Source organism: Sceloporus undulatus, chromosome 11 (genome assembly GCF_019175285.1).
Source record: "Sceloporus undulatus isolate JIND9_A2432 ecotype Alabama chromosome 11, SceUnd_v1.1, whole genome shotgun sequence".
NCBI lineage: Eukaryota > Metazoa > Chordata > Lepidosauria > Squamata > Phrynosomatidae > Sceloporus > Sceloporus undulatus.
Window position 1 is genome coordinate 9,892,258 of NC_056532.1, and position 18,617 is coordinate 9,910,874.

Genomic DNA, 18,617 nt, shown 5'->3' on the forward strand with positions numbered 1-18,617 from the left:
TCCAGCTCCACGCTGGACAAGAACTTCCGCATGTGCTTTCGGCAATTGTAATCCAGTGTGGTGGTGTAGACGGTCGTAGTGTGCTTTGGGTAGATGATGGTGGTGCTGGTGAAATTCCTGGCCTTGTTGCGTGGCTGGAAGCGGACCTCGGCCTTGTAGTTGCGCCATGTGCTGTCGGGAACGCAGATGACCGTCTGGCTGCAAGTGGAAACCCCGAGCCCCATGGGCATATAGATATTGTTTATGAAGTGCTTCTCCGAGTCGTATTTCACCGAAGAGGTGTACCTGGGGGGGGCAGAAGGACAGAGATGGGAGACTATAAGTCAAATGGTTAGCATCGCTGTTCAGAGAAAATTAGCTAGACAGGGACATGGCATGCGGAGGGAAGAAATCAAAATCCCCTCCATCCTAGTAGCGATATAATACAGACAGCCCTACACATTTGTGGCTTTTGACTTGCGGAGCTGATTGTTCATGGATTTGGTTTGTGTAACATTTGGCACACAATAACGCCCCAATGGCAGCATTCTATGCACAATAAAGGGGGAAAAATGCTGTTTCCTGCATAGAAAATGCTGTGTGACCCTGGGTAGGGAAGAGTGGTCTCCATGTTAATCTGTGTATTGTTCTGTTGTTGATGGCAAGGCCTCAGGGTGGGAAGATATGCAAAGAGGGTCGATGTATACCGAACTCTCTTCCATGCCAGCATTCTCTGAAGACGCCAGCCACAGATGCTGGTGAAACGTCAGGAGGAAACCCTTCCGGAACATGGCCACATGGCCCGAAAAACCCACAAAAAACTATGGATGCCGGTCATAAAAGCCTTCGACTTCACATCCACCAGTATACTTGTGCAGATGGTCTCTCCAAGATGGCAGACCCCTGGGAGGACTATGGACACAGAGGGGACTTGGACTGCGGAAGGGGGCACATTAGGGTTTGTCAATGCTTGTCTGTTTAGAAAAATAATTAGAATGTCATATCCTCTATTTAGCCCATCTAACACGACTGAGTGCACTAAAACAGCCCAGACAACTGCGGATAAACATGGCGTGGAAAAATATCCACAGAAAAACATAGCATTGCAATGTTTTTCTGGATATGTCTTCACCCCACATCTCCGATCTGCAGATCTACACAGGGCCAACAGAGGAGAGTTCTCCATCGAACCGTTTGTCTTTGTATTTGGATTTCTCCACTTCTAAAACTTAACCACCTTGAGGAAGAGAAACACCAAAGAGAATCCTGTATAAACCCTGCTTTCGGTACCTTATATCCTTAGGTGGCAAGGGATCGAACTCCACTCCTTCTCCAAAGGACAGCGGGCATAACCGCGAGGTGCAACCGGGGAGCAGAGGGGTAGCCAAAGATGGGACATCCTGCAAAGCAAAGCGTCCTTCTTTTAATCCCAGAAAGATGGAAAAACGACATGTGAAGAGTAGAGAGCTTCATGGACCATAGTTAGGACAGTGGCAAAATAAGGTAGGATCCTTGGGAAGACCTACCCTGATCTTACACAGCCGCTTTGAATACCATTTTTGGACAAACACAGGATATAAATCCAACAAATAAATAAATGGTACCCAAAGCTGATGTACATCCAGTGGACTCTTAGTATCCACTAGGTTTGGATACCAACATTTGTTGATGGCCCAAGACCCAGTGGCAGAGTAAAATGGATCCCCTTCTGCAAAATAGCAACATCAAAGTTGGCTTTTGGGGATTTATATATATTTTGGGAATATTTTAAAGCCGTGGGTAGTTGAATGCATGGATAAAGAATCCGTGGATGGGGACAGGGGACTGTATTAGTGGTATTCTTGTGAGCAACGTAGGGGAGAAAGCTGTCTTTTACTACCTGGTCCATTTAAAGAGTCAGTATGTGTAGTGTTTTGAGTGTTGGACTACCAATCTGGAGACCAGGGTCCAGTTTCCAGTTCAGCCATTAAACCCACTGGGTGACCTTAGGCAAGTCACATGCTCTCAGCCTCAGAAGAAGACCATGGCTAACCTCCTCTGAATCAATATTGCCAAGGAAACCCCATGACAGGTTCGCCTTAGGGTTGCCATGAGTTGGAAACGACTCAAAGGCACAAAACACACCATTTAGCTCGGTGTTGTCAACACTGACCGGCTGCAGCGCTCCATGGTTTCAGACCTGGGTTGAATCCGACACGCAATCTCTGAGCTGATGTGCATTTCCTTGGATGCTATGCATCTCCCGCTACTTGCCATCCTAGAGCTTATTTCAGCCGTTTTTAACCACTAGCTATTTGAAGACGATGGCTTCCTTGTGCTTTTAACACTCTCCCAACTCCCCTGTGGGCAGGTGGCTGGGCTATGATAAATCAAATTACTTTGGATGGCGGAGGCACAGCTGAGCCATATAAGCGAGCGACTAGCGGCAGCGCAAGACTTACCAAGGCGAGTCTTTTTAACATTTTGGACAGACACAATTCCCACAAAGATGTAGCCGGCCCAGCTACTGTCCTGGCACAGAGGGAAGAGAGCTGGAACAAATTCCTCGCCACTCCCAGCCCTTTAATTCAATCCAGTTGTCAAGCTGTGCGGAAACCATTTTAAGTCTCCGCGTAAACCGTAGCCAAGTCCGGCCTCATCTTGAAGGGAGAGAAGTTTCCTTTTCCCCCCAACGCACCTCTAAACCGGGGCAACTTTAGTGTTGAAACACCATATGCAAACTCCGTAGCAATGGATTCGTACCCTCCTAATCTCTACCTGGCGACTTGCGCATCAATGGGGCAGTTTTTTAACCGCTATAAGTACCCTGATTCAAAGCCAAAAGGTCCCAGCTGTGCCATCTCCTGTCCAAATTTTTCATCGCAAGATGGGGAGGCCATCTGATTCCCTCCAGCAAAAGCTGTCAAAGGATTTTTTCGGCGGCAGCTGCTGACTCAGATCGCTTTGGGCAAAGAGAAGGAGGCAGGACTGACATATGGAGGAAATTACGGACTAGCGACAATTTACTTTGGAAACCAAAAATGTTGCTCTCTCTTTCTCTCCCTCCCCAATAATGAATTAAACAAAGATACACTGCATATTCTTTTCCTTCCGAATAGCAGGGCTAGTCTAGCCATGCTGGGTATACAGTCCAAAAAAGGAACATTTTGCTGCGAACAAGTGTTATGTCCATTCTTAGGCGCACTAAATGCTACTCGGCTTTTCTTTTAAGATACAGTATGGTAAACCACAGCTTGCTTTTCCTGATATATTTGCTGACTGGAGCTGGGAGTGTTAGTTCAAAAAAGGTTTGCCCTCCTCTGATGATGAACACTGGCCAACAACAAAACTGCAAGTGATGGCGCTATTATTTCAGTGGGCAAGCCCACACTATCTGTGTCTTTGACCGCACATCTCCAAATCCTGTTCCGGCAAGTTGGAGGCACACGCATACACAAAACACGACAGCTGTCCGGCAAATGTTGTCTCGAAGACCAGAGCAGCTGCCTGAAAGAGGAGCAACCGACTGATCCCATTGCCAGGAATGGCACTTGGGAAGGGAAAAAGGAAAGGGAGGAAGAAAGTCCCCTTTGGAAACCCCTTCTGAACATTATTAGTTTTACTCTGAAGAGGGTTGCTGGAGAACTACAACTCCAATCCACACAAGAAATATATATTGGGAAGGTCTAATCAATCGATCGCATATTCTATCACTCGCATATTCTATCAGTCACTCACATATCCTATCACTCACATATTCTGTCAATCAATCACATATTCTATCACTCACATACTCTATCACTCACATATTCTGTCACTGAATAGCATATTTTATCACTCCTATTCTGTCAGTCAATCACATATTCTGTCAATCACATATTCTATCACTCAATCACATATTCTATCAACATCTCTCTCTTGGGTGGATGATGAGTGTTATCATCCTTCCCACCATTCCATCCTTTCCATTCTTCCTTTGATGCCTTTGGCTTGGCCCCATCCAGGTCTGTCTCCCCTTTGGTGGATGGTGGGTGCTATCATCCTTCCCAATCTGTCCAAACCCTTGCCCTGGCACAGGATTGCCTTCCCCTGCCTGCCCTCCCAGAAGACTCACCTTGGCTGATGAAGCCTTGGAGGCTTGGCTATCAGCCTCCAGGAGCCCATTGGCCACCAGTCCTGCCCCACTGGCCACCCCCCAAGGGCCAGGGCTTGGGCTGGGGGGCAAGCCAGAGTCTGGGCTGTCCAGACCCCTCTTGGCATCTGGCAGCTCCGCTTCGGCCACCGGAGGCAAGCTGAGCCTCCCCACCATGGTGTCCCCCCAAAAGACAAGGCTCTTCTTTGCTGCTTCTGCTTGGCAAGCTTTGGCTAGGAGGAGCCGAGCTTGGCTTCCTCCTCCTCCTCCTCCTCCTATTCCTCCTCCTCTTAGGCAAAAAGGAAAAGCAGGAGAAAAGCTGGAAAGTCCTCCTCTCCTTGGCAAAATAACCCTCCCCTGCTCCAGTTACACACAGCTGAGAGTTCCTTTGCTGTTGGTGTGTGTGTGGTGTGTATGGTGTGCGTAAAGGGGGTGACAGTGTCAAGCCAGGCAAGGAGGAAAGCCAGAGAAAGCCTTCCCCTACATCCCCTCCGTCGCCTCCTCCTCAGAGTCCAGCAATTCAAAACTCTACTAATAGTTTTCTATTCTGCAGTTTGAGTTCCTCAGACTTTGGTCCTCCAGGTGTTTTGGACTTGCAGCTCCAAGAAGCACCAGCCATTTTAGCCGATGGTACTAAAGTCCCAAAGACCGGAGGACCAAAGTTTGGGAACCACTGCTCTGCACCAACAGTTCCTCCAGATTTCTTCAGTGCAAGTTCCGCAAACTTTGGTCCTCCAGATGTTTTGGACTTCAGCTCCAAGAAGTCTTAGCCATTTGAGCCCATAGTCAGGGATTTGGGGGCACTGAAGTCCCAAACATCTGGAGGACCTGCCTTGGCACACCCCAGTGGCTGCGATGCCCTTGCTTCCTTTGCCAATTTCCGGGCGGCTCTTGAAATATTTTGCTTCTGTTTTTATATTTGATTTTTAAAAAGGGCTCGCAAAGGCCTCCAGGAGCATCCTTCGCATGAATGGAAGCCATCTGCGAGAGCATAAATAACCCAGATCAAAACCAGGCCTTCCCTACCGAGACAGTTTGGGGAATTTGCACTTTTTTCATTGAATCACCAAAAACCATCGAGTCAGCAGATCCGCATGGAAAAGGAGGAATTTCTTTGGTTAAAAAAAAGGTCAAACCACACATATATGGCTGTGGAATCATCCAGGCGAGGTTTCCATCAAGTCAGTAGAACAGGCGCCCCTTTTGGGATTTCATCCAGTTTCCTATTCTAGCTATTTATAGAGCATGAGCATTGACAGTAACCCCGGAGTAACGTCTGAATGTGGACGAACCTTGTAGGACTTTGGTTGTAGCCCAAATACTGGCCACCATGCCAGGTCTGAACGGTGCCAATAGTGGAGTCTGGACAAGCCAGGATCAAATGCCCAGGCTTTTTTAGCAATGTTATGGAATCCATGGTTTGTGTTTTTACAAGGTCTTTCGCCTTCTCTGCCCAAAAGTGCTGGTCCCAGGATGCTGTAGTTCTTGTAGTTAAAGTGGTGCCAAACTGCATCATTTCTACAGTATAGATGCGCCTTCCCCTGGGAAGCTTTGGCGCAATGGTTCCCAAACTTTGGTCCTCCGGGAATATTGGAATCCTGGAAGATGAAGTCCAAAACATCTGGAGGGCCAAACTTTGCAACCACTGCTTAACAATCCAGATCTGAGGCCCTGGGTCTTCAATTCGCATTAAGTGAAAGAAGAAAGTCCCTTTTTCTCCAATGAGAGGATGGTTATTTGTAATGCCAATTGCAAACACTGAAGGGTCTGGTCTCTGGGCCACATATTCTCTGGATATATTCAATCACATATTCAATCAACCGTATATTCTATCAATCATTTACATATTCTATGACTTGCATATTCTATGAATCATTCACATATTCTGTGTCTCATATTCTATCACTCATTCACATATTCTATATGCGATTGATTTTGTAACTATCAATCACATATTCTATCAATCGCATATTCACTTATTCTATCAACCGCGTATTCACACATACTATCAATCCATATTCTACCAATCGCATATTCTATCAATCACATATTCACAACCTCAAAACCTCTGGGTTTTTTGCGTTTGCATCCTTGGTGGTCCAATGGGTGACACTAGAGAAGAGCATGCGCTTTGCTCATGCAACACACCCCATGTCTCTAAAGGAGGACACCTCCCGCCCTATAAATAATCTTTATGGCGACCAATAAAAGATAATAGAGTCACTTTGGAGATGAATAATCTCCTCCGTCCCTGTTTCGCCCTGGAGTCAACAAAGAGACGCCTTTCGGCCTGGGAATCAGAGCCATGCAAGGAGTGCCACAACATTTGTGTCAATGGTCAAACCGTTTCCGGAGGTGATAAAAGAGAGGCGTATCTCCAAGTACTGGACAAGTACAAAAGGGGCCACATATATTACACATTTTGGGATAACTTCCCTCTAGTGATGTAAACTGACAGAATAATGGGTCTATCTCCCCTTTGGGGTGGGATGTCCCTTAGTCCAGATACCATGTCCAGCACTCGGCTCCATCCCAGACTCATTGTGTATTGAGAAATGTTCCTTTTGGGGGACAACACTGGGAGGAGAAGAGAGTCCCAAAGAGGTTGTTTTTCCAAACTCTGCTCCTGGGGGAAAAACGGAAACCCCATAAGGGCCAAAGCAAACACCCAGCCAGCGTTTGAGCCGGCCTCGAAACCCCAAACCCTTCGGACGGATTCCTAATTGGTCCCTCCTGGAAAAGAGAAGCCCAAAGGGTGCCAGGAGCCATTGGCGGCGTCTGTGGCTTGCAGCTATGTGGCTTCTAGGGGGAATGGGCCCAGCAGCTGCCGGCAGAGGAATGATCCCACATTCTTCTGCTGGGGATGGGCTGCCCGGCCTGGATCTGGATGGCTGAAACTAGATCTGGAAGAGATGCCCATCAGAGACGCAGATAAAAAGGAGGAAAGCAAAGCTCGAATCCTAGAGTTGGAAGAGACTCCCCAAGGGCCATCCAGTCCAACCCTCTGCCGTACAGGAAGACATGAAGCACTCCCAACAAATGGCTTTCCAGCCTATGTTTAAAGAACGAGAGTCCACTATGCTCCGGATCAGCGTATTCCACTGTCGAAAAACTCTTACCATCAAGACGTTTCTCCTAATGTTGAGGTAGGATCTCTCTTCCTTGCATCTGTTGTTCCGGGTCCTACTCTCTGGAGCATCAGAAAACAAGCTTGCTCCATCCTCAATAGGACAATCCTTCAAATACTTAAAGAGGGCTATCATATCACCTCTTAATCTTCTCTTCTCTTGGCTAAACATCCCCAGCTCCCTAAGTCTCTCCTCACAGGGCTTTGTTTCCAGACCCTTCACCAATTTGGATACCCTTCAGCTTCTCAACCTCCTTTTTGAATTGTGGCGCCCAGAACTGGACACAATATTATTCCAACGCAGAATAGAGTGGCACTATTACTTCCCTTCATCTAGACACTAGACTTCTATTGATGCTGCCTAGAATCGCATTGGCCTTTTTAGCTGCTCTCTTGCCTTTCTTCCAGTCAACTCAAAGGCTGAGATGCTTGTTTAAATGTAGGACTAGGACTCCGGAGACCAGGGTTCGGTTCCCACTCAGCCATGAAACCTTGGGCAAGTCACACCATCTCAGCCTTAGAGGAAGGCAACGGCAAACCTCCTCCAAAGAAGGAGGGATACCAATATAAATTCGCTTACAAGATGCTCAGGCATTTTCTCATCTGCATGGTGGAAAACTGAAAGAATAGTTTTCACCTCTGAGGACTATTTCTGCAAAGAAAGAGGGCAAAAGAAAGAGAAAGAGAACAGAAAATAATAGAGAGAGCTTCTCATAATCTCACCCAGAAGGAAAAATGCTTTTGAAAAATGTTTTGTTCATGCATGCAAAGATGAAATAAAGCAAAGATTTGCATCCTCGGTTCAAAGGCAATTTTTTATGAGCGTTCTCCACAGCCCAGGCCTGAGGCTTCATCTTGAAACGCTTTTTAAGCCTTGGCTCTAAGGCTGTTATTATGATTTTCTTTTTAAAAACAAAATGGATGTTTTATGAGAAGTGTCTTGGTGGGTCACACCCAAATCCCATTTATGCAGAGTTTGCAAATCTTCCTTTTGAGGATCACAATTCCTGGTCTGTACTAGGACTCTGAATACTATCCTTCTCCTACAAAGTAGAATCATAGAAGAGCTTCCAAGAGGTCATCCATCCCAACCCCCATTTTGCCGTGCAGGAATACACAAACAAAGTACCACTCGAAAGATGGCCATCCAGCCTCTGTTTAAAAGCAACCAAAGAAGGACAATTGAGCAAAACAATTCTGGATTCTGGGCCCACGTGCGTCAAAACTTAGGTTTCTTGCTTCTGCCAATGTCTCTAAAAACACACAGATGCAAGAACATTAGTTACGCAACTACTTCTTTGCTTACATGTCAATTGCGAGCAAATGTCAATTGCGATCAGTTACCAAAAGACAGGTTAGACCAGCGATCCAAGACTAGCCAAAGGTAAAAAACGCAAGCCCCGCGTGCCGAAGAGTCCTTTTTATTGATAGAAAATCATACAACTCGAGACTCTGTCGTCGCCCAAAGGCCAGGATAAATAAGGAAAGACAATGTTCTTGAACCTTAAATAAAATAAAAAATGGTGTGTGTGTGTGCAAGTGAAAAAGAGAAGCAAATTGATTTACATAGCAGGAGCTTTTTACCATCTTGACGGTTCTCAAATTTGCAATCTGGTGTCCCTCCATTTTAGTGTTGTCTAGATATTTGCAATGCAAAGGAGGGACGCAGGGAGTCACCTTTTTGGTTCCGCATCCCTTCTCTTTTGAAAGTTGGTTTTCTTGGGAGGGGAAACAGGGAAGCAATTCCACACATTCCTGCAGGTACGCAGGTTTTGTTTGCCGTTCCCGCAGTTAAGGCTGCTTATAAAACCAAGGTGGCGTGAGTCACACCGCCCTCGATGAAGGTTTCTTGATCTGTATCAAGTGTAAACACGGTTCTCGCCCTTGAGTTGCAAACCAAGTGGAGCAAAGGGCCCAAAGGAACGGGCGATGTGACTCCCGGGACAGAAGAAGTTGGCTGTTTGTTCTCACAAGGTCGGCAACTAACAGCCTCTTGGACATAGTCCGTCCCTTGAAGAAAAATCTGCTTTGGTCGCAAACACAATGCAGAAATAATCTAGTTTGAGACCGCTTTGACTGCCCTGCCTCAGGGCTAGGGAGTCCTGGAATTGTAGTTTGTGGCACCAGAGCTCTCCGACACGGAAGGCTCGATGTCTCCAAAAACTACACTTCCCAGAACTCCCTAGCATTGAGCCAAGGGAGTTAAAGCAGTCTCAAACTGGATAATTTCTGCAATGTGTCAGGTGCACATTGGTGCAGGGCTTGAAGGATTAGTAGCCACCAACACAGGTACTTTTTTGGATAGACAAGTGAGACCTAGATTAAGGTCGCTCGCCCCACATCTCTTATGACAAAGGCGACGGAGTAACTGGGAAGACAGAAGCAATAGTTTAGGAGGGACAGGAATGTTCACAAAAACAAGAAAGACAGTGTGACAGAAACAGCAATGTCTCTGAGGCTGCATGAAATAACCCAACTTGACACCACTTTAACTGCCATGGCTCAATGCCATGGAATTTCAGGAAGTGTAGCTTATTGTGGAACCAGAGACCTCTCTGAGAGAGAAGGCGAAACATCTCACCAAACTACAATTCCCAGAATTACTTAGCACTGATTGAACCACGGCAGTTAAACCGGATTATTTTTGCAGCGTGGACGCAGCCTGAATCTGAGGAGTGCATTCAAAGTGTAGCTAGATTTTCTACCCTGCCGCCTAAAACCGGCCAGCAAGAGTTGGACCATCTGGAGTCTCCGGACAGAGCGTTTTGGGCTCTCCAAAAACCTTATGACCAACATGCCATATCATCCAACCACTGGAGAATAGTTCAAGTCTGGATTGAGATGCCCCCCAAAAGGGACGGGAGCACCTCTAGAGTCTTTTCTTAATCAGCTTTTCCAGCTTCCGGATGCGTGAGGACTCCTGCTCCGGCGTCGGGGCCGTCAGGGAGACAAAGCCGGCGTTTTCGGTTCCCGACGCAGGGGCTGGCTGCCTCTGGCGGAACAAATCCAACATGGTGCTCTGCTCGCTCCGCTTGAGACCCTGCAGGACGTCGCGAGGGCAAGAAAGAGGGGAGAAAAGGTGATACACTCACTATTGCAGCTCCAACCTGCCCAGGATGTTGGCAACTCACATGCTTTTGCTAGCTTTGTAGAAGGCAGATTTCAAATGGCAAGGCTATAACAGTATCCCACTAAGGGAGGGAGAGGCAAACTGTGGTCTTCTAGATATACAGAGTTAGACAAGGCTTTCAAATCTAACCCCATTCTGCCATGCAGGAATACACAAGCTATCCGACAGATGGTCACCCAGCCTCCAAAGAAAGAGGCTCCACCACTCTCCGAGGCAGCATCTTCCACTATCAAAAAAGAGCTTACTCTCAGGAAGGTCTTCCCAATGTTGAACTGGAATCTCTGTTCTAGATGTTGCTGGATTGCAACAACCAGCAGACCCAAGCAGCACAGCCAATGATGGCAAGGAAGGCTGGGACTTACAGCCCAAAGACACAGGGCTATCTGACTTCTATCCCCTTTGCAAAAGAAAACCTCAGCCAATAAGGTTTTGCTTTTTTACCCCCAGATGAGGGCATTTCCACTATGTTTTCTGTGTCTTCCTAGGCCACTTTAGCCCCAGGAGAGGCCTTTTTTTAACAACCAGAAGGGGACAGAAGTCACTTTCTATTCATTTCTTGTTTCAAACTGGTCCAGGAAGACACAAAATATGGCTGAAAGATACCTCATTTCTCCAAAGGACAATTTGGGACAACAAAAAAAGATTTTTTACCCGGGGGGGGGGGATTTCCTAGGAGCTACAAAAACAACCTTGTGGGATGCTATACTTCGCCAGCCTTTGCCATAAAGCAACGATGGGTCATTTGGGCACGTTTGGGGGGCAGTTTTCTGCCCTGGGGCTCTCTTTCTGGCTCTCCAAAAATGCAGGTCTTTAACAACCTAGAAGTGGCCAGACGCTTACTTCTAGTTTGGAATAACGTGGTTTTTTTCTGGAGGGATGTTGAACAACACAGGAGGCACCCGTCGCTTATTAAAAGATGGATCATGGCTCGGAAAGGTTTTCCAGGAAAGGCAAAGCACCCACCCTCACTTTTCAGTAGGAAAAAAAGGAAGAATGTGGAGTCACAAACCCTATCCAAAAAGGGATGGTTATGGTACAGCGCATGGTTCCCCTTGCAGGCTGTGTGGTTTTATTGGAAGCCAAGGCTGCCTGTTCAAAACCCACTGGGCATCTCTCCTCACCTTCATGTCCAGAATCTTCTGGAACATATCGGTGTTGCAGTCGGCCAGGAGTTTGATGTAGTTGTCCACGAAGACCACCGCGGGCTCATGCGGGGCCATCACAACCTGGAAAGACACGAGAAGGGACCTAAGGTCATAAGGAAGGACATCAAGAAGGGGCCACCTGATCTCAGAATCATTGGAGTGTAGTGCTATGAGGATTGGACTAGGACACTGGAAGTTGTTCTTCTTAACTACAGTACCTTCAAGTTGACTTTGACCTTATATGCATGTACTTGTTAACACGAGAAAGGTGGCCAATAATGAAAAAGGAGATGATTCATCAAAGTGACTTGTGGTGGGAACAACGCTGCAAGGTGTCAGCAGACACCGAGTGACACACGCTCCAGGCATGTGGAAGGGCCCCACCTTGGGCCAACGCATGAAGGGCAGCAATGTTTTCCTGCATTGAGAGTTGCTTCTGTGCCAGCTTCCAGGCTGAATTACGAACACATGCAGCTCTCTTCCCTCAGCTCAGTTGGCCACCATTGACATGCCACTGTCTCCCCTTGGCATAGCCCTTCTCCTTGTCCCTCCACCGTCACAGGTACGTCTGGGGGGAAACCAGGAGAAAGGACCTTCTCCATGGCTGCTCCCAGGCTCTGGGACTCCCTTCCTAGAGAGGTTAAACCATACCCTCCTTGCTATCCTTTTTTGTAGGGAGGTAAAATCCTCTTAACCAGTTATATTACCCTCTTGGCTCTGATGTCCGGAGAGGACACCAATCCTCTGCTTCACTTAAGGGAATATTTAAATTTAGCTCAAATAAAGAGATATAGCCTGGCTGGGGTATCTATCCCAGCTTTACAGGGTCCCAAAGTATTCAGAACTCCAGAGGCAGGGTTACAGATGTTTTATTTAATATATCCTCTTAGTTCCTGCCATCTCAAGAGGGGAAAAGTCTTTTGCATAGTATGCTGTTCGTATTTGTTTCCCTCCTTTCAAGGCTTTGCTTTGAACCGCTTTCCATTTTAATTTTGCCTGTTTTTGTATGGCTTCAAGTTGTTTCTGAATTAGGGCGATCCTAAGGCAAACCCATCACGGGGTGTTCTTGGCGAGACTGGTTCAGGGGAGGTTTGCCCTGGCCTTTCCGTGCAGCTGAGAGAGTGCGACTTGCCCAGGGTCACCCAGTGGGTTTTCACGGCCGAACCGGGAATCAAACCCAGGTCTTCAGAGTCATAATCCAACACTCAAACCACGATGCCAGGCTGGCACTCAGAAATATTTAATTATATCAAAAGAGTTATATCAATTCTGTTAAAACAGTATGTGGCAGAAAAGATCAAAAGCATTAAACAGACATGTGAAGTCGAAAGCTTTCATGGCCGGCATCCATAGTTTTTTGTGGGTTTTTCGGGCTCTGTGGCCATGTTCTAGAAACAGACAATCCAAATGAAACAAGGTGTACCTTGAGGATCATTTCAGCCCGCGTCATGCCCTTCACCACGATCTTTGTGTAGCTGGCAGGAGCCTTCCTCACCACTTGGGACCCAATGGAGGGCAGGTCCAGCAGAACCATCTTCAAAGAATGGGTGTCTAGCAGGAGCTGTGCCAGATTGGGAAAAGGGTAGAGTTAAGGCTTCAGTCCAAAATCATGCGGAAAAGGCGAGGGAGGATGGTCTGGTGAGGGAGGAATGCTCTTCCCAAGGAATGCAGGTATTCCAAAAACACTTTGAACCCATCAAACATTCTTCCAACACACTAAAGAGACTGAGATTTAGGGTCATATTTAATTTCAGCCTTAATTCATTGCCTGTTTACCTAGATAGAAAGAGACAGACAAAGGGGTCTTGTAGCATCTTTGAGACTGACACTACATGATCACTTTGTATACTGATATTAGACCAACGTGACTATGTCTCCAAAGACAGACAGATATACTGTGTGTATGTGTCAATCGAGGTTGTGCACCAACAATGTCAGTCTTTTTTCTTTGCGCTTCTTTACCTCCATCGCACCATGTGGCCTAGGAACTTGGTTCTGGAAGCCAAACATTGCAGGAAGGCCAAATTCAGTACGGCTCTCATTAAAATGGCTGGTTTAAAAACTGCTGGTTTAATGGTTGGGTGGAAAAGGAAATTTAGCAAGTGGTAACAAGCAACGGCGGCTGAAATTCCCTCTTCTACCAAACCACCGAAGGTACAAAATCCCTCTCCCGTTTTCGCTTTGGCAATCCCACTCCTCATAAAGCAAATTACAGGCGAGTTGGATCTCTACAGAAGGCTATGGCTATGCCAGAAAAATGCTGAAAGTCTACGCATTTTACAACACCGTTAAAAATTGGGCCCTGACAGATTACATCTAGGTTGTGTCCAAAGTTGGCTTTCATTTACCTCTATAAATATGAAGAAGTGGGGAAGAGAGTGTGTTTCTGTGAGTCTACTATGGCTTTGCTACACTATGAGGACTTGGCTTTGGACACCAAAATCCATAACAATTCTCTATCGGAAAGCAACGTTAATGGTGATTTTAAAAGTGGGTAGGGAGGAAAGGAATGTCACTCAACAAAGCTAAGAAGCGTTAAACATTAAATATGATTCTGGGTGGGAGAGTAACAAGTTTGTGCTGAAAGAGAGAAAGGAACTTTCCAACCGAGATATTTTGCTCAATAGAGGATTACATACTGAAGCAATTGCTTCAATGCGCTCCTTTCGGTGGGAAATCCAGCCAAACAGTCCCTGGATCCCTGTGCAATTCTCAAAAACAGAACTAAAATGGAAGTCCTGCTTTTGGGTAATAGGAAACAAATGGAGCAAACTAGAATTTGAGTTTAATGACATTTGGTTTACCCACATGGAGGCCAAGGAAAGAGAAAAATTCCACTTCATGTCAGCGCTGTGGATAAACCCGTCTCCAAATAAACGCTTTGGGAGACAGCAGCCCCCTAAAGCCAGCCCTGTGCTTGGAGAGACCTCGGCTCCCATTTTAAGCCCATCCTGGTGCAGCTGTGGCCAAGATGGGCAGCTGTCCGGCCGGCGTGGCACAGCTGTGTCTCCGCACAAAGGACAACACAGTCCAAAGCTGGGGAAGGGGGAGATCTGGGGACAAATGTGCCTGTGTGTTAAGGGCAGAGCGCAGTCCACAACAAGCCCCGACAGGTGAGGGATGAGGGGGAAAGGGAGTTCCTCCAAATGCCATTCCCAAGCCATCGGCCGGTTGGTTTAGAAGAGATCAAGGTATTTGGAGAGATCCAGAAAACTGACCCGTTTGGCTGATCTGGCTCAGTTTGCCCACTCCGCAAGGTATAATAGGAAAGAGAGTCCCTCCTCTCCTAAATTCAATGTCATTTCAATGGTTAGTTTTAAAAGACTGTTTGGACAGATCTAAAAAAGGCTGGAAATCCGGCCTAATCCACAAGTCAGCAAGCCTTATCTTCATCTCAACGACAAACACCAGAGAACTGGCTGGTAGTCTCACTGGTCAGACTTTTTGGTCTGGGTGCCAGAAGAGCAGGCCAGATCCGCCACATTGCTAAGACACACAGGTCTGACCCACCATGCAGTGGCATCCGGTGCCTTCCATATCAACTAATCCACTCCTGAAGATGTTGATAGTACTGACCCTGTCCTCAATCCCACTGGGAAACAGCCAAAGTTCCCCTCCCACCCAAAGTTTGCCATCCTTACCTGTTCTGCACCCACCATGCTGATCGGCTTGCACTTGAAAAGGTGGTTAATAAACTTGGGGATGAACGAACTGTAGGGAGGGGGGAAAAAGAAGAAAGTAAGACATTGCATTTTGCATAAAGGTCTGAGAAAGAAAGAATGCTCATAGAATCATAGAGTTGGAAGAGACCCCAAGGGCCATCCAGTCCAACCCCATTCTGCCATGCAGGAAATCACAGTCAAAGCATCCCTGACAGATGGCCATCCAGCCTCCGTTTAAAGACCTCAAAAGAAGGAGTCGAAATGTTATTCTCATGGGTATGTTGTAGCAGTTGTTGTGTGCCTTCGAATCATTTCCGGTGACTCTAAGGCAAACCTATCATGGGGTTTTCTTGGCAAGATTTGTTCAGAGGAAGCTTGGCATTGCCTTCCCTTGAGGCTGAGAGCATGCGACTTGCCCAAAGTCACTCAGTGGGTTATATTGCCAAGCCGGGAATCGAACCCTGGTCTCCAGAATTGTAGTCCAGCATTCAAACCACAATGCTTCACCAGCTACCCTAGGTTATATTTTAAAATCCTGGATCTATAAGTTTAGCCACCAGAATGGAAACCAGAATAACAGAGTTTGATGAAAGAAAGAAAAACCCAGTCTGGATGCATGTCAGTAGACAACCTTCAGGTGGTCTCTAGATGGTTCGCAAGGTTTTTGTTTGACAAGCCTATCCCAGTTATTTCATTTCACATAGAGACTGCTTAGTTCAGTATAAAGCGGTATATAAATGAAGCTGCTATTGCTATCGTTATACGCATGTTGAAACAAATTCAACACCTTTTTTGTGGTGTAGGCAACTAGCCCTATTATTCCCATATTGTTTCTGGCCCTGGTACCAATACAAGTATAGCCATACATCTGTAGCTATGAATTGAAGATGCCTGGTTTAAATATATAAAGTAACGGAACAGTTGGAGTCTTGACGTTTCCGGCATTTGTGCGGATTCAGGTCCTGCCAGGCATTTCAGCGCAAGGCACAGCGGCAGGTTTCCAGGGGACGGCTCTGCCTTAAGAAATACCGTCTTTGGTTACTAACTAAACTCATTCCAGATGCAGGAAGGTGGCGAGGGTTTCCGCCATGTTGCAAACTTTAAAAACAGTGCCTTTTGTGCGTTCTTTAAAGGGCAGACAGGCCGAGGCAAGAGCCTGCCTCGCAAAACCAAAGCGTACGCATTATTTATATCGCCCTGCAACAAGGGATGCTATAAAAACTCGGGCACGGCTGCCTTCAGCATCTGAAACACAGTAAATCTTTGGCAGAGGCCGATCTTCAGAAAGTCGGCCGGCAAAGCTAACACTGGCCAACTGCGAATTCCTCCATCTCCCCAGACCCAAGAAAGGTAAGGGTAACCAGCCTTGGGAAGAAAGGAGACCCATGAAAAACTATCCTTTTCACCCTCTGCAACAAGTCTTCGATGGAATTAAGTTGTTCCACTAGTACCTTTGGGGAATGGATTAGGAAAACACCATCAGGAGAAAGAGCCAGGTTGGAGGAGAGAACCCATCCTCTTACCCAAAGCAGGCTCAGTTTCATAGGTGTTATACCTCCTTCCCTTTTAAAATCCCATAGCATAACCTGAATGTGTTAAACCAGAGATGGTGACCATGTGGCTTTCCAGATCTTTCCTCTGAAGATGCCAACCACAGAGGCTCGATGTGGGAATTGTAGTTCTATGAGATGTTGAGCCTTCTCTATCAGAGAGCTCTTGGGCCACAATAAAATACGGTTCCTAGGATCCCCTAGCATTGAGCCAGGGCTGTTAAAGCGGTCTCAAACCAGATTATTTCTGCAGTGTGTTTTGGACCTTACTCTGCCTGAAAATGCATTGGTAGAGAAAATAGCATCCCCCAGAAGGCTGTGTAAGCAGGGCAGGCCACTCACTTGGCAAACTTGATGCAAAACTGTGTGAAGTACTTCCGGGTGGAGGCCAGGTTGTCGCGGATGACAGGGACGTTCTGCTTGATGTGTAAGATCACGGAGGTGACATAGGGACTTTGGTCTCCAACGTGCTCCACGTTCTGCCACTGCATCTGTGGAGAGCCAGAATGAATAGGTACAAAGAAAGAGAGATGACAATGATCGGAAACAGCGACACATTTCATTTACTCGGCTCTCTGTGAAAAGTATTTCCTAAACTTTCGGTGTTAAATAATAGAAATGACAACAACATTTTATCACTATATTAGATAAATTTTGTCCTTGTCATAATCATAATCATCACAACATTTTATCATTATAATATATGACTTGGTGTCCGCTGGAGTTTGGTTCCAGGACCCTCCGTGGAGACCAAAATCCGTGGATGCTCAAGTCCTATTCAATACAGTGGCACAGTAAAATGGTTTCCTGGATATAAAATGGCAAGGTGACAGTTACTATACAGGCTAGGTACCCCTTATCCAAAATACTTGGGACCAGAAGAGTTTTGGAGTTGGGGTTTCCTTTCGGATTTTAGACTACAAGTAGCGTAGTGTGTCTTTCATGTCTCTCTCTCTCTGGCCTATAGTACATTTACTATAGTTGCGAGACCAGAGAGAAAAAGACGCAAGAGATGCAAGGCTGGAGATAGACACAGCTGGAAAGAGATGTGAGGATCTGTGAAATGGCAGGAATCCAAGTGTAGCGCGTGGCATGAATCCAGGCCTCCCACCCTTTTACAAATCCTTGCACCTCCCTCCCGTCGCATCTCACTCCAAGTCTCACAATACAGTACTGTACTACACTACTTATATACCAAGATCCAAATCCAAACTATTACAAAATCGGGACCGCCTCTGAAGGTGTCGGCCTTGACTCTGTGGGAGTTATTTAAGCAGAGGATGGAAGATCTTAGTTGAACTAGATGTCTTCCGAGGGTCCCATCCCAGGTCCTACCTTGCTCATGGCGGTGAGAGCCGGGTCGCAGGCGGCATCCAAATCCTGCACCAGAAGCTGGATGCTGTTGGAAATCACTCTGCAAAAAGAATGAGAATTAGTTACAAGAAATTAAAAATAAGTAACAAGAGCAATTAGCAAAATGAAAAACGGCTAGAACATTAGGTCCAGCTTCTCAGCAAAAGCTTGTCTGACATGCCATCCTCTGAGGCTGAGAGAGTGTGACTTGCCCAGTAGGTTTCATGGCTAAACAGAGAATCGAATCTTGGTCCCCAGTAGTTCAATAGTCAAACTACTAACTGGTCAGTTGGCAAAAGCCCATCTGACTTTTTTTAATGTGCAATTTGCTCTGTCCTCCCCTTCTATCTATCATCTCATCCCTTGGCACAAGTGAAATACATAAATCATAAACACTTCTCCATACGCATATATGCCTATCCTTCCTTGCCTCCTCAAAGTGGAGCATGCTTTTCAAATGCTCTTGCAAATTAGGTGACTGAAATGGGTTTGCACGCTCTCCGGATGCGTAACAGAATTTGAATTTCTCCGGAGGGATACACAGCGCATGGCTTTGTGTA

The 18,617-nt window shown here is 46.5% G+C and overlaps 2 protein-coding genes across 3 annotated transcripts in view; both read right to left on the minus strand.

Moving 5' to 3' along the window:
* RFLNB (refilin B) overlaps positions 1-4,289 on the minus strand; it is a 25,178-nt gene extending 20,889 nt beyond the window's left edge. The window contains exons 1-3 of the mRNA XM_042442608.1: positions 4,073-4,289; positions 1,270-1,379; positions 7-285 (exon numbers count right to left, since the gene is read on the minus strand). Of these exons, the coding sequence (XP_042298542.1) occupies positions 7-285; positions 1,270-1,379; positions 4,073-4,267 (584 nt within the window). The 5' untranslated portion in view covers positions 4,268-4,289. The remainder of the gene's footprint in view (positions 1-6; positions 286-1,269; positions 1,380-4,072) is intronic.
* Positions 4,290-8,622: 4,333 nt separating this feature from the next.
* VPS53 (VPS53 subunit of GARP complex) overlaps positions 8,623-18,617 on the minus strand; it is a 42,849-nt gene continuing 32,854 nt past the window's right edge. For both annotated transcript variants that reach the window (XM_042442649.1, XM_042442650.1), the window contains 6 exons: positions 18,040-18,118; positions 17,047-17,195; positions 15,134-15,203; positions 12,916-13,053; positions 11,469-11,573; positions 8,623-10,257 (listed from right to left, as the gene is read on the minus strand). In XM_042442649.1, the coding sequence (XP_042298583.1) occupies positions 10,087-10,257; positions 11,469-11,573; positions 12,916-13,053; positions 15,134-15,203; positions 17,047-17,195; positions 18,040-18,118 (712 nt within the window). In that variant the 3' untranslated portion in view covers positions 8,623-10,086. The remainder of the gene's footprint in view (positions 10,258-11,468; positions 11,574-12,915; positions 13,054-15,133; positions 15,204-17,046; positions 17,196-18,039; positions 18,119-18,617) is intronic.